We start from the raw sequence: 26,627 nt of genomic DNA, 5'->3' as shown, positions 1-26,627 counted from the left end.
TGAGCTCTGTATGCTTGTTCTGCTGTTGCCTGACCTTGAACTTCGTTCTGACCATCCATCTATTTATCCCCTTCAGCTCTGATCCGTTATCCTCCCGGTACTCTGACCTCGGAACACTACCTGACCACGCTTTTGTCTCTTCCTTCTGTTTATGACGTACCTTCCCGACTTCTGACCTTGAACTCCCTGACCATTCTGACTCACGGCTTGGCCATGAGAAGTGACTGGCATCACAGGTTTTGGTTAGAAGTATAGCAAGCTAGAAATTAAGGATATTCATATTGGATTGAGATGTTATTTGTAAGTGATCTGTTGTCACATGTGACCATACTTGCTACCTACTGTACATATGTTCAGTTGTCTATATTGTAAACCTGGATTTCCTGATCCATCACATAGTTTACTGCCACAGATTGAAACACTTCCACAGAAGAACCAGGCCTATGTGACCCATACACCATAAATTGGCATAGTTGGAAGGATAGGTAAGTCCTGCAAAGTACGGAGAAGATACATGACACATCAGTAAAGGCATCAGATATCATGTATTTAAAAATGGTGGAATGTGATGTAACTAGTAAGAAAAATCCGGCCAATCATTAGTGGAGGTTGGTGAACCTACGGTAGAGTATAGAACAGTAACAGAAGAGAAGTACGGCCTGAAGTGGGTTGTGTGCACCTGCGGGAGGCGCAAAGTTTGGAAAAGTTCTGCACAGTGGGAAGCAGAGAAAGAACAGGTAGTGTGCTAACATGGGTGCTACTATTTCACTGCAAGAAGGAAAAAAGAGAGTGGTATAATTTCAACGAGATGAGTGATGGTATCATGACAATGACAGACTGAGTTAGGCCATGGAGATTCCAGTTCGTAGAAGACAAAATTGGCACCTTGTCCCAATGAGTCTGGCTACTAGTGGGTCCCAGAACACCTTATTGGGCCCATCTTCTTCCTTGCAACGGCCTTGTAGAGATTTACCATATTATATGGCAGTTGTACGAAAAATAGTAGGAAGCCACAGTGAAGATGTGACGCAAATTTCGCTAAACATGTCTTAATTGAGGAGCCAGTGTGAGTGACGAGGAAGTTTCGAAGGCAGCTGCAACAGTGACCGAGATGGCCCAGTATATGGCGCCCAAAGAGAGATCCATGACCACAGCCACTATGATGTCAAGAACAGAAAAATCTGTAACAGGTCATGGACATCTGAACAAACGTAGACGCTATGAGGCCTAATGAGGTGGAGGCCTAGGTGGGTGGAGGCCTCTAGAATGATTGCTCAGAAGAGGATGCCGGAAAGCACCATATCCAGTTGTCTGGCTGAAGTGGTGGAGGAAAAGAAGCTCATAGAAAACTATGTTAAACAGTGGATTGACATGCCAAGCAGCACACTGACAGAACAGGAGCTAAACTGTGGGTTGGTTCTTAACTTCAAGAAGATCCGTTAGTAGTGCTTCATCGAAGAAGAAGGAACTAAAGGTTGAACCAGCGCAGCTATCTCCCATCGCATATGGCTAAATTTTCGGCCAGGTGATAAGACCCTGGAGATGGTATGCCGTCACAGTGATGCGGTTGGTGATCATGGTAGACAAGGAAGATTGGAAGGAGATGACCAGAAATTAACATCCTCAATTGGCCACCAGGATGTGTCTCAGCTGTGTTGGATATGGTTGTCAGTCCAGAATGAACAGCTGTGGGTTTGTGAGGACCCTGGACAGTTACAGAAGTGGGGCTAAAGAGACAACGTGTGAGACAGATCTGGTTAGAACACTATTATACTTCAATGGTACCACACTGAAGTGGGCTGTGGTTAGAGGAAAAGCAAGTTAGAAATTAAGGATACTGAAGAAAATGTTCATGTTAAATTGAGGAACTGTTCTTTGTAAGTGATTAACCCAAACAAATCACCACTATGCTTGTGCCTCTGTATAAAACTGTAAAGATGTGAGTACTAAGCTTTGCACCTGCTACTTACTGTACACGTTTCATCAGTTCCAGAAGTTCACTTCATTTTTTAAAAATGGCTGGATTCCTCCCTTGGTTCTTGTACCATCCCATAGAATGCGGTCACAGAGAGGAAAATGTAATATTTAAAGGAACATAAACCTTTCACTATGATGTATTTTATGACGTATTTCAATGAATTGCATGCTTCTGTTTGGCCTTGGTTGGTGTCTCCTACTGAATTGTGGTTCCCCTCTAATTAAAAATCAAACATGTAACATGGTTAAAAAAAGACTCTCCGTGAATGGTTTCCCAATATCTTATTTCTAGACTGAGATATAATCACCTAACCTTAAAGGTTCAAAGTCTGAGGCCACAGTATTGAGACAATGTGCCAAGGACCGTTTTGTCATAGAAACCCTGAGTCATCAAATAGACGTACCGTAGATATAGATATGGATGGTGAGTTGGGGTTTGTGTAAGGCTTCCATAACAACTCGGCATTCAACAGAAAACACAAAGTCTGGGGCTCCACTACTTAGAGTGTGTGCACACGCTGCGGATTCTGCTGCGGATCCGCAGCGGTTTTGGTCCTGGTGTACAGTACCATTAAAATCAATGGAAAATGAAATCCGCAGTGCCCACAGTGCGGATTTTTCCGTGCGGATTTGCTGCAGTTTCAAAACCGCAGCATGTCAATCCTTTGTGCGGATGGCAGGTGTCAAACCGCAGGGGAAAACCGCAGGCTAAACCGCAGAAAAACTGCAGATAAATCGCAGGTCTTTTGACCTGCGGATTTACCTGCTGTTGTTTTTGACAAATCCGCGCGGAAAAATCCGCAGGACATTCCGCAGCATGTGCACACAGCCTTAGAGATTCTAATGCCATCTTATCTCTGCCAGGTATAGTGTTGTCTGGAGACACCAAAATGTTTACAAACACATTAAACAGAGAAAAGTATGTGACCCCTCCACATTCCTCCTAGAGGAGCCTTTGAGAGCCCTCCCATTCAACATCCATAAACATTGATACAGAGACAGAACCCCTGAAGATATAATGGCTCACGCTCTTCTGGGAAGGATTTCTATAAGATTTTGGAGGTGTCTGTGTCAATTTTTGCCCCTCACAATCAGTCAAGGGGAACCGAAAACGGCCTTCCCAAAAATGCTCCCACAAAGCTGAAGCTCTAATTGTCTACAATGTCTTGTGTTGAAAATTAAGATTTCCCATCACAAGAAATAATAGGCCGAACCCTGATAACAATGGGGTAACTTTCTTCTGGAATCACCAAACCCAGACTGATCCATCAGACACAGATAGAGAAGTGTGATCCATCACAGCACAGAACACATCTCCTCCAGAGTCCAGTGGTGATGGCTTTACACCACTTCATCCTAAGCTCCCAATTGTGCTTGGTGATGTATGACTGCATGCAGCTGCCTTCTGCTTCTCATCACTCAGTCCCCCACTCTGTAATATTACCGGGTGCTGCGCCGGCATACCTGCATGCTGCCTCTGTTCCAGGGCAGGGACGCCAGCTTAGTCACCGCCGTGGCCCCCCGTCCAGTACTTCATCCATGTCTGCTACCCCCCCCGAGGTGTGAAATCCCTGGGCGCTGTGCTTAAGGCGCTAGCGCTCCCTCTTTTTTAAAGTGTCCTAAAGTGTTCCCAGCCAATAGCTGGGAGACACCTTTTATTTAAGGCACCTGCTCCAGCATGTAGATGCCTGAGCAACGTGGTTAGTTAGCCTTTAACATGCTTGCTAATTGTCAGGTCCCCAGTACTCATCAGTCTACCTGTCTTGTACCTATCTCAATTTCAGCCAGTCCAGTCCGCACCTACCAGTGCTGATCTGTACATCAGCTGGTCCAGTCCGCAACTGCCAGTGCTTCTGTATACCAGCCAGACCAGCCTGTACCTGTCAATGCCTATCTGTATACCAACTGGTCCCGTCTTTACCCGTGGTCCCTGTGTTCCTTTAGTGCCTGCCTGAATTTGCTGTCACTCTCTTTGGGCCGTTCCTGCCATAAGTCCCTTGTGAGTCAGCTGCCATGCATCTGTGGTCTGCAGTAGCACATAGTGTTAATCTGGAGCCAAGCCTAACCCCACCATCAGTGGCTCTAATGAAGAGTCAGGTGCTCTTCTAATTTTGCCTCTCAAGGCTCTTATTGGACCACGGCACAGTGGTTCCACCATTCCCATTACACGGGGTCTCCACTTCATGGCTGAGTTGCTGCGGCTTCTTCCACTTCATAATAATATCACTCACAGTAGATGGGGGAACATTCAGGAGTAAGAAATGTCAAGAATGGGACTATACAGGACCGTGATGGTGTCATTGAGTCGTTCCGTCACATGTTAGAGGCTGGATGTTATGTGGCATGGTGGAGGCTGGATGTTATTATTATTATTATGCTTTGCTTATATAGCGCTATCTTATTCCACAGCGCTTGATATACATTATCATCGCTGTCCCTAATGGGGCTCACAATCTAAATTTTTTATCAGTATGCCTTTGGAGTTTGGGAGAAAACTGGAGAACATAGAAACTCCTTGCAGAGATTGTCCTTGGTGGGATTGGAACCCAGGACCCCAGACCTGCAAGGCTGCAGTGCTAACCACTGAGCCACTGTACTGCCTTGGATGTTATAAACTGAGGGGGGAGGCGAGGGGCTGGATATTATACAGGGGTGGCTCCAGTTACAGGAACATGATGGTGTCATTGAACTCTGCCCACCGGCCATTCTGTCACATGTTAGTAAAGGCTGGGAGGGATGAGGGGCCGGATGTTATACACTGGGGGAGATGGTGCTGGATGTTATATACTAGGGGTGATAGGGCCGGATGTTATACACCAGCGATAATGGGGTCGGATGTTATACACTGGGGGTAATGGTGTAAGAAAGTGTACAATGAAAGGTGAGCTTCCCTCGTGGTGTGCACCATTTGTGATTAGAGACCGCCATCTACATTTCAGACAGAAGTCTACAGAGCGAAAAGAAAGAGTAAGTGTTGCTGACAGGTAGGGTCTAAACAGAGCGGGTGACCTCTGTGACATGTCTCTCCAAAATAAAAGACCAGAGTGACAAGGCGGGAAGGAGTTTGACACCAATGAGTGAGACCAGCAGAATTGAGAGAGACTCTATGGCCGAGTCACTAGTATAGGCCTGGGGGCATCACACACCAATGAACGGAACCCAGTTAATGGCTAATACTCACGAACCAGACTACGTCGGTCAAGACCTGACGCCTAGCCCTGCACGGGGCAAGATCCGCGAGCCAGACTAAACCTGTCAAGACTAGAGATGGGCGAACCTGAACAGTAAAATTCGGCATCCGTAATGAACACCTACTATTCTTGCACGGACAAAGAACACGGACTTCACCGCAAAGTTTGTGTTACTGTTCGGGTTTGGCCCCCCCGAACACTGTTCTGGCATGTCAAACACCAAAGGTCAAGTGCGGACTCCAATCTGGAAGTGGAGGTCCAGTGCGGTGATCGAGAGGTGCGAGTGAGCCTGGCCGTTACTTCCGACACTGAAGGGGTCAGTCAGGGTGCAACATATAGCACGGGGGCCTTCCAGAGTGTGAGAGTCACAGAGAGCATTGATTTACCTCGTTAAAAAGACTTGCGGCGTAGGGGGAAGAATCGGAGACCACCGCTTGGGCTTACTATATAAAAGGGATTGTTATAGTAGTACCCTTTGGGGTTGTGAGTTCATTTTCCCCTTCACCTTTGATGTCTGATGAACTCCCTCTGCTGGTGAAGAGAGGTAGTGAAATTGATTGGGATGGGAAGAACCTGTTATCTGAACAGGCGGAGTGTGATTGGACATCTGGAATTTCTGAGTGGATATAAGGCAGCCGACGCCCTGCAGGGCTGCTGGTGATCCTTTCTGCTCTGAGCTCTTGCATCCTGCTTAGTTCCTGTCTACTAAAAGCTAAGTTTTGCCCTGCTATTATTCCATGAGATTTTGTCTGGTTTCCTTAGTGTTTGTATTCAGCCAGTCCTGGTTGGGACTGGCTGAATTCCATTTTTGTCTCTGATCAGTTGATCTCTTTGCTCTGTTTTCAGAATATACCTGAGTGCTGATATAGTGATTTTGAAGTCTAGCGACTTCAGGGCCTTTTTTCCTATCAGACGGTTGGGACATTTTTGTAGGGTTTTTTGCGGATTACAGCCAGCATCTTTTCTGTCCTGTCCTATCTAGTTAGTTGGGCCCCATCGTTTGCTCAGCCTGTCTTTCTGTCTGTGTTTGTGTTTTCATCTGTTTTTCACCGACAATACATGTTGGGGGCTGTCTATTGCTTTGGGGTCTGCTCTGGGGCAGTTTAGATTTCCCCTTTCCTTCTTTAGGCTTATGTAGTTCTCCGGCTGTGACGAGGGGTCTAGGGCACCGTAGGAACCCCCCACGGCTACTGTTAGTTGTGGTGAATAGGATCAGGGGTCTGCAATCCGATAGCTACCAAACTCTCCGGTTTTCTGGACTTAGCTTGTATTTTTGTTTTCTCCTCCTCCGGTGACTCATTCATAACACTTTGGACTGTGGACATTGCTCTCATAAGAACAGGATATATGTAACGTAGTAAAATCAATCTGCAAGAGTTACAGTGCGTTGATAACAACTGTGATATTATTGTATATTGAATATTGTACTCTGTAATTACCATGTTATCCCTGAACTACTCTCTGTTCAAATCACCTCTTTCCTATGTTCACACCCGGGGAATGCATACTTTAGTTTGTTACTTCCACCTTGTCCTTGTCTGTGTGTTGCATTCCAGGGGTAATGGGGCCAGATGCTATATTCTGGGGGTAATGGGGTCGCATGTTATACACTGGGGGTAATGTAGACAGATGCTATACTCAGGGGGTAATGGGGTTGGATGTTATACAGTAGGGGTAATGAGGACGGATGTTATACACTGGGGGTAATGGAGATGGATGTTATACACTGGGGGTAATGGGGACAGATGCTATACACTGGGGGTAATGAGGACGGATGTTATACACTGGGGGTAATGAGGACGGATGTTACAGAAAGGGGAGTAATGGGGTTGTATGTTATATACTGGGGGTAATGGGGACAGATGTTATACACTGGGGGTAATGAGGATGGATGTTATACACCGGGGGTAATAATGGGGACAGATATTATACACTGGGGGTAATGGGGACGGATATTATACACTGGGGGTAATGAGGACGGATGTTATACACTGGGGGTAATGAGGACGGATGTTATACACTGGGGGTAATGGAGTTGGATGTTATACACTGGGGGTAATGGGGACAGATATTATACACTGGGGTTAATGGGGACAGATATTATAGACTGGGGGTAATGGGGACAGATATTATACACTGGGGGTAATGAGGACGGATGTTATACACTGGGGGTAATGGGGACAGATATTATACACTGGGGGTAATGGGGACAGATATTATACACTGGGGGTAATGAGGACGGATGTTATACACTGGGGGTAATGGAGTTGGATGTTATACACTGGGGGTAATGGGGACAGATGCTATACACTGGGGGTAATGAGGACGGATGTTATACACTGGGGGTAATGAGGACGGATGTTATACACTGGGGGTAATGAGGACGGATGTTATACACTGGGGGTAATGAGGACGGATGTTATACACTGGGGGTAATGGGGACAGATATTATACACTGGGGGTAATGAGGACAGATGTTATACACTGGGGGTAATGAGGACGGATGTTATATACTGGGGGTAATGGGGACAGATATTATACACTGGGGGTAATGGGGACGGATGTTATACACTGGGGGTAATGGGGACAGATATTATACACTGGGGGTAATGGGGACGGATGTTATACACTGGGGGTAATGAGGACGGATGTTATACACTGGGGGTAATGGGGACAGATATTATACACTGGGGGTAATGGGGACAGATATTATACACTGGGGGTAATGAGGATGGATGCTATACACTGGGGGTAACGAGGACGGATGTTATACACTGGGGGTAATGGGGACAGATGCTATACACTGGGGGTAATGAGGACGGATGTTTTACACTGGGGTAATGAGGACGGATGTTATACACTGGGGGTAATGAGGATGGATGTTATACACTGGGGGTAATGAGGATGGATGTTATACACTGGGGGTAATGAGGACGGATGTTATACACTGGGGGTAATGAGGATGGATGTTATACACTGGGGGTAATGAGGATGGATGTGATACACTGGGGGTAATGAGGATGGATGTTATACACTGGGGGTAATGAGGACGGATGTTATACACTGGGGGTAATGAGGATGGATGTTATACACTGGGGGGTAATGAGGATGGATGTTATACACTGGGGGTAATGAGGACGGATGTTATACACTGGGGGTAATGAGGATGGATGTTATACACTGGGGGTAATGAAGATGGATGTTATACACTGGGGGTAATGAGGATGGATGTTATACACTGGGGGTAATGAGGACGGATGTTATGGGGGGGGAAATGGGGGGTAATGGGGTTGGATATTTTACATTGGGGCCAATGGGCCTAAATGGAAAATCGAAAATAGATGATTGAGGTGTGGCTCTATACATTTCTCAGTACAGTGAACGTGTCTTTGGATTGCAGAAAAACAATCACTGATTCCCGCTATGCAAAAGCGCTTTACCATTAGGGAATATTAACTTCTGTAAACACATTCTGCTTTTTGCCATGTGAGTATAGGCAGGACAGGTACTGCTACAAAAAGGAACACAATGATCAAATTTTATGGTATTATACCGTGTATTTCCATAGAAATGGAGTTCTGGCAGAGCTGAGGTTCCCCTATTAATAGAAATCCCAAAAGATAAAACACAATTCACCATGAAAGATTTATAAAATCCTCTTTTGTGAAGACAACCATATAATAAGTAAAAGTTACAGGCTGTAGGGATTCGCTCTGGTAGGTAATGGCAGGGATGCAGTAATGAGGCAACACACAGGCTTAGAGTCCAACTTCAGTGGTTTAATGTCACTTTAAGGCTGAGTTCACACGTGGCGGATTTTTCGCGCTTCCGCGGCGGTTTTAAACGCACGATTATACCACGAAAACGCGAAAAAAAATAAGCATCCCATGCATTCCTATGGGATTCCGCAATGCTGTGCTAATGCTGCGTTTTTTTCCGCAGCGGAATCGCTTCGCGGTAAAAAATGCAGCATGCTCATTAATTTAGAGGAATCACGGCGATCCCGCACCCATAGGATTGCATTGTTCCGCTTACTTTCCGCATGTGGCTGTGCACACCATGCCAAAAGTAAGCAGAACATTTGCGGATGGTACCCACGGTCCGGAGGAGAGGAGACTGTCCTCCGGGCTCTGGGTACCATATCCCTGTAAAAAATAGAATTAAAATAAAAAATTGTGATATTCTCACCTTCCGGCGTCCCGCGCAGCCTTCCCGCCGTTCTCCACGCTCCCGGTCCCAGTAAGCCTTTGCGAGAATGACCGCAATGACGTCGAGATCTCGCGGGAGCACAATATCTCGTGGTCATTCACGATGACGTCGCGGGAGCGCGACGTCTCGCGGTCATTCGCGCAAAGGATTTCTGGGACCGGGAACGTGGAGAGAGGCGGGAAGGTTGCGCGGGACGCCAGAAGGTGAGAATAACAATATTTTTTATTTTTTTTTATTATTTTTTACATCCTATCTTTTACTATTGATGCCGCATAGGCAGCCTCAGTAGTAAAAAGTTGGTCACACTCGTCAAACACTATGCTTGACGAGTGTGACCAACCTGTCAATCAGTTCTCCAAGCGACGCTACAGATACTACAGATCGCTTGGAAAACGCTAGCATTCTGCAAGCTACTTACGCTTGCAAATCGCTAGTTTTTCTGCGGGAAAATCGTGGGAATTTAAAATGCGATTTTCCCGCGGAATGGAATTCCGGAATTCTCGCGGTAATTTCCGCGAGAGTTCCGCTATGTGTGCGCATAGCCTAAGACAGCAGGTTAACAGAAAGTAACGGAGAAACATAAACATACTCCAGCTTGGAGAACCACTGGTCCCAGACTCACCCTTGCATGGGTCTGGCTTAACTAAGCGGCTGCCAGGTCAGCGACATCCGCCTGGTGCCATTCCCAGGGTTTGTTTGGAGTCTTGCTGCTATAGCTCTGCAGCACGGGGATCCAGCAAACAGATTCAGGCTGACTCCAGCCAAGTTCCTGTATCTTCCACACACACTCACCATGTGCCAAATACCAACCTCCATTACACAGCCCATAACCCCTCCCACAGGTGAGGTAGACATCACATGGGCTGATCACGTGACCATGACATCATTGCAGGTCCTGTCTTTAGGGAAAATCCCGGCCAAACATTAACCTGTTGGGAGAAATGTATCTCCCATCCAGTAAAACACCCTTTGCTATACCACAAGGCCCAAAGCCTGAGGCTGCACTACTGAGACATTGCTATCTCTGCCGATGCATGTCATCACGGAATACCTGAATGTTTACATGTGTTTGTGGATATCTTCCTCCATTCATTGAGGAAATCAAGATATTGATGTGGATGGTGAATCTGGATCTGTACAACGTCTCCATGACAACACTGCATGTGACAGAATGCAGAGGGCGGCCATCTTAGGCTTTTTGCCTATAACTGCAAATGATCAAAACTCAGCCTAGAAATAAGACACTAAACAACAGTTTTCACAATTTTACTGTACAATAAATGGAATTTGTAAGAAGAAACATGAGGCGGACAGATCTGATCTGTTTACCGAGCCCCTTTAATGTTGTACGTTACAAGAGGCTATGGAAGGGCAGCTGGAGTAGGTTACTGACAAAACCGACAATGTAAAGCAGTGACGATAGAGGACAAGGATCTCCTGTCAGTGATGGAGAAAAACAATAGTTATCCTCGCCTCAGCCTGAAATGGCTGATAACAGGGAACAATGAACAGAATTACATCCTCACCTCAATGACGTTGGATGGAGACATGATATAAAGAGCGGCCGGTGCCAACGTCTCAATATTTGAGAGACTGTCAGTCCCCAAAATCTTCATCAGCACATTCCTCTTAACTTGGAGGTTATTTCCTAGAAGATCTCCTAGGAGTATGAAAGCAGTCATTACCGGGAAGTATGGACGGACAGATAGAAGAAGGGATGAAGGAGGGATGGACAGACAGACATATAGCTAGAAAATGGATAGATGATAGATAGATAATAGATAATAGATATATAGATAGATAGATAGATAGATAGATAATAGATAATTAATAGATAGATACTAGATGATAGATAGGTAATAGATAGATAGATAGATAGATAGATAGATAGATAGATAATAAATAGATAGATAATTAATAGATAGATAGATAGACAGATACTAGATGATAGATAGGTAATAGATAGATAATAGATAGATAGATAGATAGATAGATAGATAGATAATAGATAGGTAGGTAGATAGATAATAGATAATACATAATACATAATGGATAGATAATAGGTAGGTAGGTAGATAGATAGATAGATAATAGATAATGGATAGATAATATATAGATGGATAATAGATAGATTGTAGATATTAGATACAGAAAGTACAAAAGTAATCGTCAATGTTATGGAAAAAGCACAAAAAAGATACAGCAGCCCCCCAGCATGGCGATAGATAATTTTTGGGTGGCGGTGTATTCAGACGAGGCCGCCCTGATCACCAGTAACACTCACCTACAATCACACCGTGGCCTTTAATATTGTAAAATATATTTTCTTCCACTGTGAAATGGGAAATCCCAGAGAGGCTGATGCCGCGAGCAAAGGAGTTCAGCACAACAGATCCCTGGATATAGGAACCTAGGACGGGGACAGGTAATGACACAGAACCTTCATGGCGGAATGTATGGAGACACAACCTGGACTCCAGCCTGAGACACTGAAATTGTAAAAACTCATATTGCCATGTTCCCACATGTGAAAATTCAATTTTCCCGTTGCTTTTTTTTCTGAAAGCCTGCACCAGAATACACAATTGTAATCTGATCTAATTTTCATGCTTTTGCCATGTTTTTTTATGCATTTTCTTCTTAATTCATACACTTGTGGTGCAGGTTTGATGAAAGTTTTTTTTTCTTTTGTTCAAAAACATTGGAATTCTGCACACAGTGACTACACCAGCAGAATAGTGAGTGCAGCTCTGGGGTATAATACAGGATGTAACTCAGGATCAGTAATGTAATGTATGTACACAGTGACTGCACCAACAGAATAGTGAGTGCAGCTCTGGAGTACAATACAGGATGTAACTCAGGATCAGTAATGTAATGTATGTACACAGTGACTGCACCAGCAGAATAGTGAGTTCAGCTCTGGGGTATAATACAGGATGTAACTCAGGATCAGTAATGTATGTATGTACACAGTGACTGCACCAGCAGAATAGTGAGTGCAGCTCTGGGGTATAATACAGGATGTATCTCAGGATCAGTAATGTATGTATGTACACAGTGACTGCACCAGCAGAATAGTGAGTGCAGCTCTGGGGTATAATACAGGCTGTAACTCAGGATCAGTAATGTAATGTATGTACACAGTGACTGCACCAACAGAATAGTGAGTGCAGCTCTGGAGTACAATACAGGATGTAACTCAGGATCAGTAATGTATGTACACAGTGACTGCACCAGCAAAATAGTGAGTGCAGCTCTGGAGTATAATACAGGATGTAACTCAGGATCAGTAATGTAATGTATGTACACAGTGACTGCACCAGCAGAATAGTGAGTGCAGCTCTGGAGTATAATACATGATGTAACTCAGGATCAGTAATGTAATGTGTGTACACAGTGACTGCACCAGCAGAATAGTAAGTGCAGCTCTGGGGTATAATACAGGATGTAACTCAGGATCAGTAATGTATGTACACAGTGACTGCACCAGCAGAATAGTGAGTGCAGCTCTGGGGTATAATACAGGCTGTAACTCAGGATCAGTAATGTAATGTATGTACACAGTGACTGCACCAACAGAATAGTGAGTGCAGCTCTGGAGTACAATACAGGATGTAACTCAGGATCAGTAATGTAATGTATGTACACAGTGACTGCACCAGCAGAATAGTGAGTGCAGCTCTGGGGTATAATACAGGATGTAACTCAGGATCAGTAATGTAATGTGTGTACACAGTGACTGCACCAGCAGAATAGTGAGTGCAGCTCTGGAGTATAATACAGGATGTATCTCAGGATCAGTAATGTATGTATGTACACAGTGACTGCACCAGCAGAATAGTGAGTGCAGCTCTGGGGTATAATACAGGCTGTAACTCAGGATCAGTAATGTAATGTATGTACACAGTGACTGCACCAGCAGAATAGTGAGTGCAGCTCTGGGGTATAATACAGGATGTATCTCAGGATCAGTAATGTATGTATGTACACAGTGACTGCACCAGCAGAATAGTGAGTGCAGCTCTGGGGTATAATACAGGCTGTAACTCAGGATCAGTAATGTAATGTATGTACACAGTGACTGCACCAGCAGAATAGTGAGTGCAGCTCTGGGGTATAATACAGGATGTAACTCAGGATCAGTAATGTAATGTATGTACACAGTGACTGCACCAGCAGAATAGTGAGTGCAGCTCTGGAGTATAATACAGGATGTAACTCAGGATCAGTAATGTAATGTGTGTACACAGTGACTGCACCAGCAGAATAGTGAGTGCAGCTCTGGAGTATAATACAGGATGTATCTCAGGATCAGTAATGTATGTATGTACACAGTAACTGCACCAGCAGAATAGTGAGTGCAGCTCTGGGGTATAATACAGGCTGTAACTCAGGATCAGTAATGTAATGTATGTACACAGTGACTGCACCAACAGAATAGTGAGTGCAGCTCTGGAGTACAATACAGGATGTAACTCAGGATCAGTATTGTAATGTATGTACACAGTGACTGCACCAGCAGAATGGTGAGTGCAGCTCTGGGGTATAATACAGGATGTAACTCAGGATCAGTAATGTATGTACACAGTGACTGCACCAGCAGAATAGTGAGTGCAGCTCTGGAGTATAATACAGGATGTAACTCAGGATCAGTAATGTATGTACACAGTGACTGCACCAGCAGAATAGTGAGTGCAGCTCTGGAGTATAATACAGGATGTAACTCAGGATCAGTAATGTAATGTATGTACACAGTGACTGCACCAGCAGAATAGTGAGTGCAGCTCTGGAGTATAATACAGGATGTAACTCAGGATCAGTAATGTAATGTGTGTACACAGTGACTGCACCAGCAGAATAGTGAGTGCAGCTCTGGAGTATAATACAGGATGTAACTCAGGATCAGTAATGTAATGTGTGTACACAGTGACTGCACCAGCAGAATAGTAAGTGCAGCTCTGGGGTATAATACAGGATGTAACTCAGGATCAGTAATGTATGTACACAGTGACTGCACCAGCAGAATAGTGAGTGCAGCTCTGGGGTATAATACAGGCTGTAACTCAGGATCAGTAATGTAATGTATGTACACAGTGACTGCACCAACAGAATAGTGAGTGCAGCTCTGGAGTACAATACAGGATGTAACTCAGGATCAGTAATGTAATGTATGTACACAGTGACTGCACCAGCAGAATAGTGAGTGCAGCTCTGGGGTATAATACAGGATGTAACTCAGGATCAGTAATGTAATGTGTGTACACAGTGACTGCACCAGCAGAATAGTGAGTGCAGCTCTGGAGTATAATACAGGATGTATCTCAGGATCAGTAATGTATGTATGTACACAGTGACTGCACCAGCAGAATAGTGAGTGCAGCTCTGGGGTATAATACAGGCTGTAACTCAGGATCAGTAATGTAATGTATGTACACAGTGACTGCACCAGCAGAATAGTGAGTGCAGCTCTGGGGTATAATACAGGATGTATCTCAGGATCAGTAATGTATGTATGTACACAGTGACTGCACCAGCAGAATAGTGAGTGCAGCTCTGGGGTATAATACAGGCTGTAACTCAGGATCAGTAATGTAATGTATGTACACAGTGACTGCACCAGCAGAATAGTGAGTGCAGCTCTGGGGTATAATACAGGATGTAACTCAGGATCAGTAATGTAATGTGTGTACACAGTGACTGCACCAGCAGAATAGTGAGTGCAGCTCTGGAGTATAATACAGGATGTATCTCAGGATCAGTAATGTATGTATGTACACAGTGACTGCACCAGCAGAATAGTGAGTGCAGCTCTGGGGTATAATACAGGCTGTAACTCAGGATCAGTAATGTAATGTATGTACACAGTGACTGCACCAGCAGAATAGTGAGTGCAGCTCTGGGGTATAATACAGGATGTATCTCAGGATCAGTAATGTATGTATGTACACAGTGACTGCACCAGCAGAATAGTGAGTGCAGCTCTGGGGTATAATACAGGCTGTAACTCAGGATCAGTAATGTAATGTATGTACACAGTGACTGCACCAGCAGAATAGTGAGTGCAGCTCTGGAGTATAATACAGGATGTAACTCAGGATCAGTAATGTAATGTATGTACACAGTGACTGCACCAACAGAATAGTGAGTGCAGCTCTGGAGTATAATAGAGGATATAACTCAGGATCAGTAATGTAATGTATGTACACAGTGACTGCACCAGCAGAATAGTGAGTGCAGCTCTGGGGTATAATACAGGATGTAACTCAGGATCAGTAATGTAATGTATGTACACAGTGACTGCAGCAACAGAATAGTGAGTGCAGCTCTGGAGTATAATACAGGATGTAACTCAGGATCAGTAATGTATGTACACAGTGACTGCACCAGCAGAATAGTGAGTGCAGCTCTGGGGTATAATACAGGATGTAACTCAGGATCAGTAATGTAATGTGTGTACACAGTGACTGCACCAGCAGAATAGTGAGTGCAGCTCTGGAGTATAATACAGGATGTATCTCAGGATCAGTAATGTATGTATGTACACAGTGACTGCACCAGCAGAATAGTGAGTGCAGCTCTGGGGTATAATACAGGCTGTAACTCAGGATCAGTAATGTAATGTATGTACACAGTGACTGCACCAGCAGAATAGTGAGTGCAGCTCTGGGGTATAATACAGGATGTATCTCAGGATCAGTAATGTATGTATGTACACAGTGACTGCACCAGCAGAATAGTGAGTGCAGCTCTGGGGTATAATACAGGCTGTAACTCAGGATCAGTAATGTAATGTATGTACACAGTGACTGCACCAGCAGAATAGTGAGTGCAGCTCTGGGGTATAATACAGGATGTAACTCAGGATCAGTAATGTAATGTGTGTACACAGTGACTGCACCAGCAGAATAGTGAGTGCAGCTGTGGAGTATGATACAGGATGTATCTCAGGATCAGTAATGTATGTATGTACACAGTGACTGCACCAGCAGAATAGTGAGTGCAGCTCTGGGGTATAATACAGGCTGTAACTCAGGATCAGTAATGTAATGTATGTACACAGTGACTGCACCAGCAGAATAGTGAGTGCAGCTCTGGGGTATAATACAGGATGTATCTCAGGATCAGTAATGTATGTATGTACACAGTGACTGCACCAGCAGAATAGTGAGTGCAGCTCTGGGGTATAATACAGGCTGTAACTCAGGATCAGTAATGTAATGTATGTACACAGTGACTGCACCAGCAGAATAGTGAGTGCAGCTCTGGGGTATAATACAGGATGTATCTCAGGATCAGTAATGTATGTATGTACACAGTGACTGCACCAGCAGAATAGTGAGTGCAGCTCTGGGGTATAATATAACTCAGGATCAGTAATGTAATGTATGTACACAGTGACTGCACCAGCAGAATAGTGAGTGCAGCTCTGGGGTATAATACAGGATGTATCTCAGGATCAGTAATGTATGTATGTACACAGTGACTGCACCAGCAGAATAGTGAGTGCAGCTCTGGGGTATAATACAGGCTGTAACTCAGGATCAGTAATGTAATGTATGTACACAGTGACTGCACCAGCAGAATAGTGAGTGCAGCTCTGGAGTATAATACAGGATGTAACTCAGGATCAGTAAAGTAATGTATGTACACAGTGACTGCACCAGCAGAATAGTGAGTGCAGCTCTGGGGTATAATACAGGATGTAACTCAGGATCAGTAATGTAATGTATGTACACAGTGACTGCACCAGCAGAATAGTGAGTGCAGCTCTGGAGTATAATACAGGATGTAACTCAGGATCAGTAATGTAATGTATGTACACAGTGACTGCACCAACAGAATAGTGAGTGCAGCTCTGGAGTATAATACAGGATGTAACTCAGGATCAGTAATGTAATGTATGTACACAGTGACTGCACCAGCAGAATAGTGATTGCAGCTCTGGGGTATAATACAGGATGTAACTCAGGATCAGTAATGTAATGTGTGTACACAGTGACTGCACCAGCAGAATAGTGAGTGCAGCTCTGGAGTATAATACAGGATGTATCTCAGGATCAGTAATGTATGTATGTACACAGTGACTGCACCAGCAGAATAGTGAGTGCAGCTCTGGGGTATAATACAGGCTGTAACTCAGGATCAGTAATGTAATGTATGTACACAGTGACTGCACCAGCAGAATAGTGAGTGCAGCTCTGGGGTATAATACAGGATGTATCTCAGGATCAGTAATGTATGTATGTACACAGTGACTGCACCAGCAGAATAGTGAGTGCAGCTCTGGGGTATAATACAAGCTGTAACTCAGGATCAGTAATGTAATGTATGTACACAGTGACTGCACCAGCAGAATAGTGAGTGCAGCTCTGGGGTATAATACAGGATGTAACTCAGGATCAGTAATGTAATGTATGTACACAGTGACTGCACCAACAGAATAGTGAGTGCAGCTCTGGAGTATAATACAGGATGTAACTCAGGATCAGTAATGTAATGTATGTACACAGTGACTGCACCAGCAGAATAGTGAGTGCAGCTCTGGAGTATAATACAGGATGTAACTCAGGACCAGTAATGTATGTATGTACACAGTGACTGCACCAGCAGAATAGTGAGTGCAGCTCTGGGGTATAATATAACTCAGGATCAGTAATGTAATGTATGTACACAGTGACTGCACCAGCAGAATAGTGAGTGCAGCTCTGGGGTATAATACAGGATGTATCTCAGGATCAGTAATGTATGTATGTACACAGTGACTGCACCAGCAGAATAGTGAGTGCAGCTCTGGGGTATAATACAGGCTGTAACTCAGGATCAGTAATGTAATGTATGTACACAGTGACTGCACCAGCAGAATAGTGAGTGCAGCTCTGGAGTATAATACAGGATGTAACTCAGGATCAGTAAAGTAATGTATGTACACAGTGACTGCACCAGCAGAATAGTGAGTGCAGCTCTGGGGTATAATACAGGATGTAACTCAGGATCAGTAATGTAATGTATGTACACAGTGACTGCACCAGCAGAATAGTGAGTGCAGCTCTGGAGTATAATACAGGATGTAACTCAGGATCAGTAATGTAATGTATGTACACAGTGACTGCACCAACAGAATAGTGAGTGCAGCTCTGGAGTATAATACAGGATGTAACTCAGGATCAGTAATGTAATGTATGTACACAGTGACTGCACCAGCAGAATAGTGATTGCAGCTCTGGGGTATAATACAGGATGTAACTCAGGATCAGTAATGTAATGTGTGTACACAGTGACTGCACCAGCAGAATAGTGAGTGCAGCTCTGGAGTATAATACAGGATGTATCTCAGGATCAGTAATGTATGTATGTACACAGTGACTGCACCAGCAGAATAGTGAGTGCAGCTCTGGGGTATAATACAGGCTGTAACTCAGGATCAGTAATGTAATGTATGTACACAGTGACTGCACCAGTAGAATAGTGAGTGCAGCTCTGGGGTATAATACAGGATGTATCTCAGGATCAGTAATGTATGTATGTACACAGTGACTGCACCAGCAGAATAGTGAGTGCAGCTCTGGGGTATAATACAAGCTGTAACTCAGGATCAGTAATGTAATGTATGTACACAGTGACTGCACCAGCAGAATAGTGAGTGCAGCTCTGGGGTATAATACAGGATGTAACTCAGGATCAGTAATGTAATGTATGTACACAGTGACTGCACCAACAGAATAGTGAGTGCAGCTCTGGAGTATAATACAGGATGTAACTCAGGATCAGTAATGTAATGTATGTACACAGTGACTGCACCAGCAGAATAGTGAGTGCAGCTCTGGAGTATAATACAGGATGTAACTCAGGACCAGTAATGTATGTATGTACACAGTGACTGCACCAGCAGAATAGTGAGTGCAGCTCTGGAGTATAATACAGGCTGTAACTCAGGATCAGTAATGTAATGTATGTACACAGTGACTGCACCAACAGAATAGTGAGTGCAGCTCTGGAGTATAATACAGGATGTAACTCAGGATCAGCAATGTAATGTATGTACACAGTGACTGCACAAGCAGAATAGTGAGGGCAGCTCTGGAGTATAATACAGGATGTAACTCAGGATCAGCAATGTAATGTATGTACACAGTGACTCCACCAGCAGAATAGTGAGTGCAGCTCTGGAGTATAATACAGGATGTAACTCAGGATCAGTAATGTAATGTATGTACATAGTGACCACACCAGCACAATAGTGAGTGCAGCTCTGGAGTATAATACAGGATGTAACTCAGGATGAGTAATGTAATGTATGTACACAGTGACTGCACCAGCAGAATAGTGAGTGCAGCTCTGGAGTATAATACAGGATGTAACTCAGGATCAGTAATGTAATGTCATTTAGGTAGAGTAACACTATATTAATAACACATTGCTTTTGTCTGGGGGCTGCAGTTGGATAGTAGTGGTTTTTCTAGCATTGCTCTGTTATGTGGTTGTCATTTTCAGGTTTTCTGTGGACAGTAGAAGCAATGATAACTTACGCCGTTCTCTTCTTACTGCTAGCGTGTATAATTTATAGTAACGTGTAAGTGAAGATCTCAGGTCTTTATGCCTCTAGTGTCAGAAATAAGAGAATTAAATATGCAGATATTTCTTTCCTACCGAACATGAATCCATTGCCAGCAATATTGAGGGCGCTGCGTGACTGTGTGAAGCCTTGGCCGGCGTGCAGGAAGCGGACCCCCGAGATCTGGACCAAACTTTCCTCATCCTTCAAGGCTTGAGCGATAAACACCATTCCCAGATCTTGAGACCCCAGGGTCTTCTCACTTTTATCATAGGGGCAATCTGTTATATCTGACATAGAGATGAGGAAATGTAGAATTCTTACCACCGATGATGAAGAAAATCCATTTCTGGACCAATGAAACGTACATCTAGTATTTATTTGGTTATTCTGCAGCCAGAAATAGAGTACGCAACACAAAGGCTATAGAAGATAAACGGTGCAAAATTTTTAAGGAAACCCAACTAAAAAAATATATTTGTTTTTGGCCAAAAAATACATGTATTTCAGTAAGAAAAGAAAGTTGTCCCCGAATGTGGACAACCACCGTCTCACATTTTTGAGACCATGGAATGGCACTTTACAGATCCCCTACTGTAATACTTTGTAATTTATTAGTTAAAATGTATTTCCAGAGTGCAACTATTTACCGGACACGCCTGCTTCACGACATCTCATGTATCGGGTGATATACTCATCTGTTAGGTTTCCTTGTATAGTAATATCTCTGCTGATGAGTGCCACCATGGGCCTGAAGTAGACATACCCAACCTCGAGGGGTTGATCGAGGATATCATAGGCATATCTGCAACGTGAAAAACAATATCATTGACCTACATTTGCGCACACAAAACATAACTGACTGAGAATTGCATAAGTTGTATATATAAACTTGTATATATCAAATGTAGCAAGAGTTAAAGGACATTTTTGGGATCATGGAAGACAAAGGGACATGACGGAGTAGACCCCAATAAAGGGGACCTGTCAGCTAATTTAAGGCAGCCCAAATCACTAGACAACTATTTCATTATTACAACTGTGCATGGTTTACGCTGCAGGTTTCAGAGAAAACATACTTGTGAACCTGGACGGGAACTATGTATCTAAGATGATTATCTCAAGGCTGGTCCCTGGTGGCTTCATCCCACCCATTCTCCTAGAGTGACAGGTCTCTCCTTATGTGAGTGTGCAAGGAGAAACCTCTTAGTCTAGTGTAGCAGGGTGGGGAGAAACTGCCATCTGAGAACATGGTCCCCAGCAGGCTGTTCAAAGTGGCTATCAACCAAGAACATGGTCACTGGCTGGTTGTTCAAAGTAGCAATCATCCGAGAACATGGTCACCGGCTGGTTGTTCAAATTAGCTGCCATTTGAGAACATGGTCATCAACCAGCTGTTCAAATTAGCTGCCAGCTGAGAAGATGGTCACCAACTGGCTGTTGAAAGTAGCTGCCATCTGAGAACATGGTCACCAGCTGGCTGTTCAAAGCATCTGCCATTTGACAACAAGGTCAACAACTGGCTGATCAAAGTAGCTGCCATCTTAAAACATGGTCACCAACCGGCTGTTCAAAATAGCTGCCATCTGAGAATATTTAGATTGTGAGCCCCATCGGGGACAGAGATGATGATGTGTGCAAACTGTAAAGCGCTGCGGAATATGTTAGCGCTATATAATAAAGATTATTAACATGGTCATCAACCGGCTGTCCAAAGAAGCTGCCATATGACCACATGGTCATCAACTGGCAGTTCAAAGTAGCTTTCATTTGAGAACATGGTCACCAACGAGCTGTTACAAGTAGCTGCAATCTGAGAACATGGTCAACAACAGGCTGTTCAAAGTAGCTGCCATCTGAGAACATGGCTATCAACCAGCAGTTCAAAGTAGCTGCCATCTGAGAACATGGTCACCAACCGACTGTCCAAAGTAGCTGCCATCTGAGAACATGGTCACCAACCAGCTGTTACAAGTAGCTGCCATCTGAGAACAAGGTCACCAACCAGCTGTCCAAAGTAGCTGCCATCTGAGAACATTGTTCACCAACCGACTGTTCAAAGTAGCTGCCATCTGAGAGCATGGTCATCAGCTGGCTGTTCAAAGTAGTTTCCATCTGAGAAGATGGTCACCATATGGCTGTCCAAAGTAACTGCCATCTGAGAACATGGTTACTAACCGACTGTCCAAAGAAGCTGCCATATGACCACATGGTCATCAACTGGCAGTTCAAAGTAGCTTTCATCTGAGAACATGGTCACCAACCAGCTGTTACAAGTAGCTGCCATCTGAGAACAAGGTCACCAACCAGCTGTCCAAAGTAGCTGCCATCTGAGAACATTGTTCACCAACCGACTGTTCAAAGTAGCTGCCATCTGAGAGCATGGTCATCAGCTGGCTGTTCAAAGTAGTTTCCATCTGAGAAGATGGTCACCATATGGCTGTCCAAAGTAACTGCCATCTGAGAACATGGTTACTAACCGGCTGTCCAAAGAAGCTGCCATATGACCACATGGTCATCAACTGGCAGTTCAAAGTAGCTTTCATCTGAGAACATGGTCACCAACCAGCTGTTACAAGTAGCTGCCATCTGAGAACAAGGTCACCAACCGGCTGTCCAAAGTAGCTGCCATCTGAGAACATTGTTCACCAACCGACTGTTCAAAGTAGCTGCCATCTGAGAGCATGGTCATCAGCTGTCTGTTCAAAGTAGTTTCCATCTGAGAAGATGGTCACCATATGGCTGTCCAAAGAGAACATGGTTACTAACCGACTGTTCAAAGTAGCTGCAATCTGAGAACATGGTCACTGGTTCATTGTCATCAAAGCAGAATATTTCAAGTGGAGTTTGCCTGAAAGCCTTGCTACAGTACAAATTGTAACAAAAGCCACAGACTAATTATGGCCATACACTCCGATCCATTGAAATAGCAACAATAAGAAGGAAAAGTTGTGAAATACCGGAAATCACAGGATGGAGATATCACTGATGTGCAAATGATGAAAAAAAGATGGAAACAACATCTTCAAAACATCCAGATTACCGAGTCTGGAGCATGAGCCACGTGCAGAAATCCTACCACTTCCAGCCTTGAATGCCATCAATGAGGTTGTTAATGGTCCTCTGAGGAAGATTCTGTCACTGGACCAGTCATCAAGATCCGTTTCTAGCAGCTCCTGTGTAATCACCGACCAATGACGTTAATGACATGTTTAATGGAAGATGTTGGCATTGTCTGGTTGAAAAAGAGCAAGACAGCAATGGAGACTGGAATGGAGGTTTGTCCTCTTCATCAGTGAATCTTGCTTTAGTCTGAGACACACTGATACCCGGAAATTGATCCGGGGACCGCGTAGATAACACCATGAAGTGGTCTCCATGAGAGCACATGAAAGTGTCTCAGGAGCTGATTTTCAAGACAATAATTCCAGGCCACATGTTGTTGGCGCTACAGTGAGCATTTTGCCTGGCTTAGGCCTGTTTCACACTCCAGTTGATTGACGTCAGTCAAAATCCGCCGTTTTGCAAAAAAAATGGATCCGTCATTTTTTTTTGGCGGATCCATTTTTTTTCCCATTGACTTGCATTATCGGCGGATTTTGAAGGATGGTCATCCGTTGGATCCGTTTTTTGACGGATCCGCCCAAATTTTGCCGTCCGCTGACTTCAGTGGACGGACAATGAAACGTTTTTTGGCTGCGTCAAAATAGCGGATAGCAACGGATCCGCCACTCTCCGCCATATCGCTCTCTCTCTCTCCTTTTTCCCAGACTCATTTTCCTTTAAATTTCAGTCACTTACTACTAAAGCGGATCAGTCAAAAAATGGATCCGGTGGCATCCGTTTGTGCCACAACGGAAACGGATCCGTTTTTTCACAACCTGGCGGATTTTGACTGACGTCAAAAAACTGAAATGTGAAACAGTCCTTAAACACGCTCCCATGGCTGCCCCATCTCTCGACTCCCATCAAGCACATTTGGGATGTCATTGGTCGGTGATTACACAGGAGCTGCCAGCAGTGGATCTTGATGATTTGACCAATTGCATTTAGTGGTAGAACCTTCCTCAGACGACCATTAGAAACCTCACTGATAGCATTCGAGGTTGGAAGAGCTGGTATTTCTGCACGTAGCTCATACTCCAGACTGTATAAATCCAGTGGTTTTGAAACTTTTAGTAATGGTGACTTCCTGAGTGAGACTGTAGCTGACTTGAGAATGTTGTGGATGTTATAAGGACATTCTGTTTATGGTGATGATCATTGGTTTCCCTCCGACACTTCTCTAGTTGACGGTTTGATAAATGTAAGCAAGATCCAAATCCCAGGTGCACACCACTTTATTTTGTGTCCGACATAATATCGGATCGCACTCGGACTAATGTTAGTCTATGGGGCCGCGCACACGTTTGATTGCAACGTGTCCGAGTTTGATCCATTTATCGGAGAGTACTCGGCCATGCAAACCAATGAGTGTGTGAAAAACATCGGACTGCACTCGGATGACATCTGAGTACAGATTGATTTACCCACAGTAACAGAATGGAGGAGATGGAGAATATTTTTTCTCCATCTTCTTCCCATCTGAGAGAATCGGATCACACTCCGATCAGAGTGTGATTAACATAATCGGCCCGGTATTCTCAGATGAGAGAATCTAAGGCCATGTGACCCTAGCCTAAAGCCCCAAAACACCATTCAAGACAAGAAGCCATGCCTGGACCTCCATTAATGACAAAGAATACCAAGTGTACATCGCTGGACTCACCTGAGAGGCGGACTGACAGAAATGCGTGTACCATTCACATTCACAATGGTGAGAACCTCCTCTTGTTTTATAGGGTCATAAAAACTGGATCCGCATAGGACAAACTGATCCCCTATACGCCAGTCAACAGGGTCCATTACGGTCAGCTGGGTGTCATTGGCTATAGCGGGATAGGCCAAATTTGTGGAAATGAACTTTGGTACCCAACCTAAAAGATAAATGTGAAGTCATGAATCTCAGGAGCCCCAGAGCAAATCTACGACTAAGCCTCCAGCGATGTCAGCCTGGAGAAGCCCATTATAGGGTCGTGCTAGAGCAGCCAAGCATGTCCAATGAGTGAAGTTCTTAGGGTCATGGCCCATACAAAAAGCTTTGGCTAAATATACTCAGACTCCCCATGTTATAACCTGACCCCTATATTTATTAGGACCCCACTAGTTATGAAAGAGCATTAAAATGCTTGGATGCTCGTTACTCAAACCAAGCAATTCCTAATGCTCATACTCTCATTTCCAGTAACGAGCATAATGGGAGTCAGTGGGATTTGTATATGACACAAATTTTAAAAAAAATAATGATTTAAGTAAACCAAAATTGAATTATTTATTAAAAAATGGAAATTTCAGTGTAATTTATGAAGGAAGCAAGAACTGCCAAAGTGTGATGAAGAAAGACTCAAATACGCCCTGAATTAGACATAAAGGAGGGCCTCATACACATTTTGTTCAAATTGTCATGAAGTGGTACTCCTAGACTCATAAAAGCTATGCATTAAGTGCAAAACCTGCCAAAAATTATAAGCAGGGTCATCCATACACCCTTGAAGACACCAACTGAAGTACCTCATTCAAATATTCTTAGCAAAGTATAGTTGTTGTACTCCTACACTGCACAGTGCAAAGCCTGCCAAAAATTGCAAGCAGGGTCATTCATAAACTCTTGAAGTCACCAACTGTCGTGTGTCATATAAATACTGTGAATAAAGTGTAGTTGTGGTATTCCTACACTCATAAAAGCTCTGCGCACAATGCAAAGCCAGGAAAAAATACAAGCAGGCTCATCCATAGACCATTGAAAGCAACAACTGGAGGGCCTCATTAAATATTTAGAAAGGGCTGTTGATGTGTTCCCACGCTGATAAAAGCTCTGAGCAAAAAGCTATGCCAATAAAAAAATGATCAGGAGGTAATTCAGTCATTCATAGACCCTTGAAGGCAACAACTGGAGGGACCTCATTAAAATATTGAATATTAAGAACACTTTATGTGCTTTGTTCATTTTTCTCAGAGTAAGCCGGTCAGACCTTTCTGCTGATTGGCACTTTAGCCTATCTGTTTTGACCCCTTGGCGTAACTAAAAGCCTGTTCACACAAAATACTAGTGGCAGGGCAGCACAACACCTCCAAGGCATAGAGGGACAGCTCATGCCAGGTGTTCAGCTTTGAGACCCAATAGCTGAAAGTTGCACAGGAATTAGAGAGTGCACTGGTTATGTAAGCAAGATATTGCTTTACCATCTTTAAAAACTTTTGCCTCTTTGTCAAAAAAACCCGGTCATGGTGTCTTGAAATTGAGAGTGTTCCCCTGCCTCTGGTGTGTCTCCCTGGCCTCTCCGCCTTGTTTGGAAAGGAAGCTTGCCCCCTGCCATTAGTGTTGTCTAATGGAATTTTTTCAACATATTTTCCACCATGGGATTCTGCTATAGCACCATTTTAGTAGACCTCCCTGCCTCAGGAAGGAAAGACGCAAGGATCTCCTTGTAGCATGGGTCTAGCAAGGTGAACAATCATTACTCTTAGTTCGCCAAGATGAATGTAACGCAAGGGTCACGGGAAAAGCAGCTAACACTTACCTGTCTCCAACATGATGACTACTCTGCATCTCCTCCTGCATCTCTTCCACCCCTTTCCCCTCCTAAGCTCAAAAC

General features: G+C 44.1%; 1 protein-coding gene across 1 annotated transcript in view; it reads right to left on the bottom strand.

Moving 5' to 3' along the window:
• The window catches only part of LOC141098644 (fibrocystin-like), a 475,648-nt gene that overhangs the window by 255,122 nt on the left and 193,899 nt on the right, over positions 1–26,627 (bottom strand). The window contains exons 5-9 of the mRNA XM_073586616.1: positions 24,701–24,908; positions 20,583–20,737; positions 20,028–20,222; positions 11,662–11,787; positions 10,904–11,037 (exon numbers count right to left, since the gene is read on the bottom strand). Of these exons, the coding sequence (XP_073442717.1) occupies positions 10,904–11,037; positions 11,662–11,787; positions 20,028–20,222; positions 20,583–20,737; positions 24,701–24,908 (818 nt within the window). The remainder of the gene's footprint in view (positions 1–10,903; positions 11,038–11,661; positions 11,788–20,027; positions 20,223–20,582; positions 20,738–24,700; positions 24,909–26,627) is intronic.

The sequence above is a fragment of the Dendrobates tinctorius genome, unplaced genomic scaffold, assembly GCF_039654945.1.
Source record: "Dendrobates tinctorius isolate UK_male_01 unplaced genomic scaffold, ASM3965494v1 ptg000093l, whole genome shotgun sequence".
Lineage (NCBI taxonomy): Eukaryota > Metazoa > Chordata > Amphibia > Anura > Dendrobatidae > Dendrobates > Dendrobates tinctorius.
The sequence above is the reverse complement of the archived record's forward strand: the minus strand, read 5'-3'. Positions and strand labels throughout refer to the sequence as shown.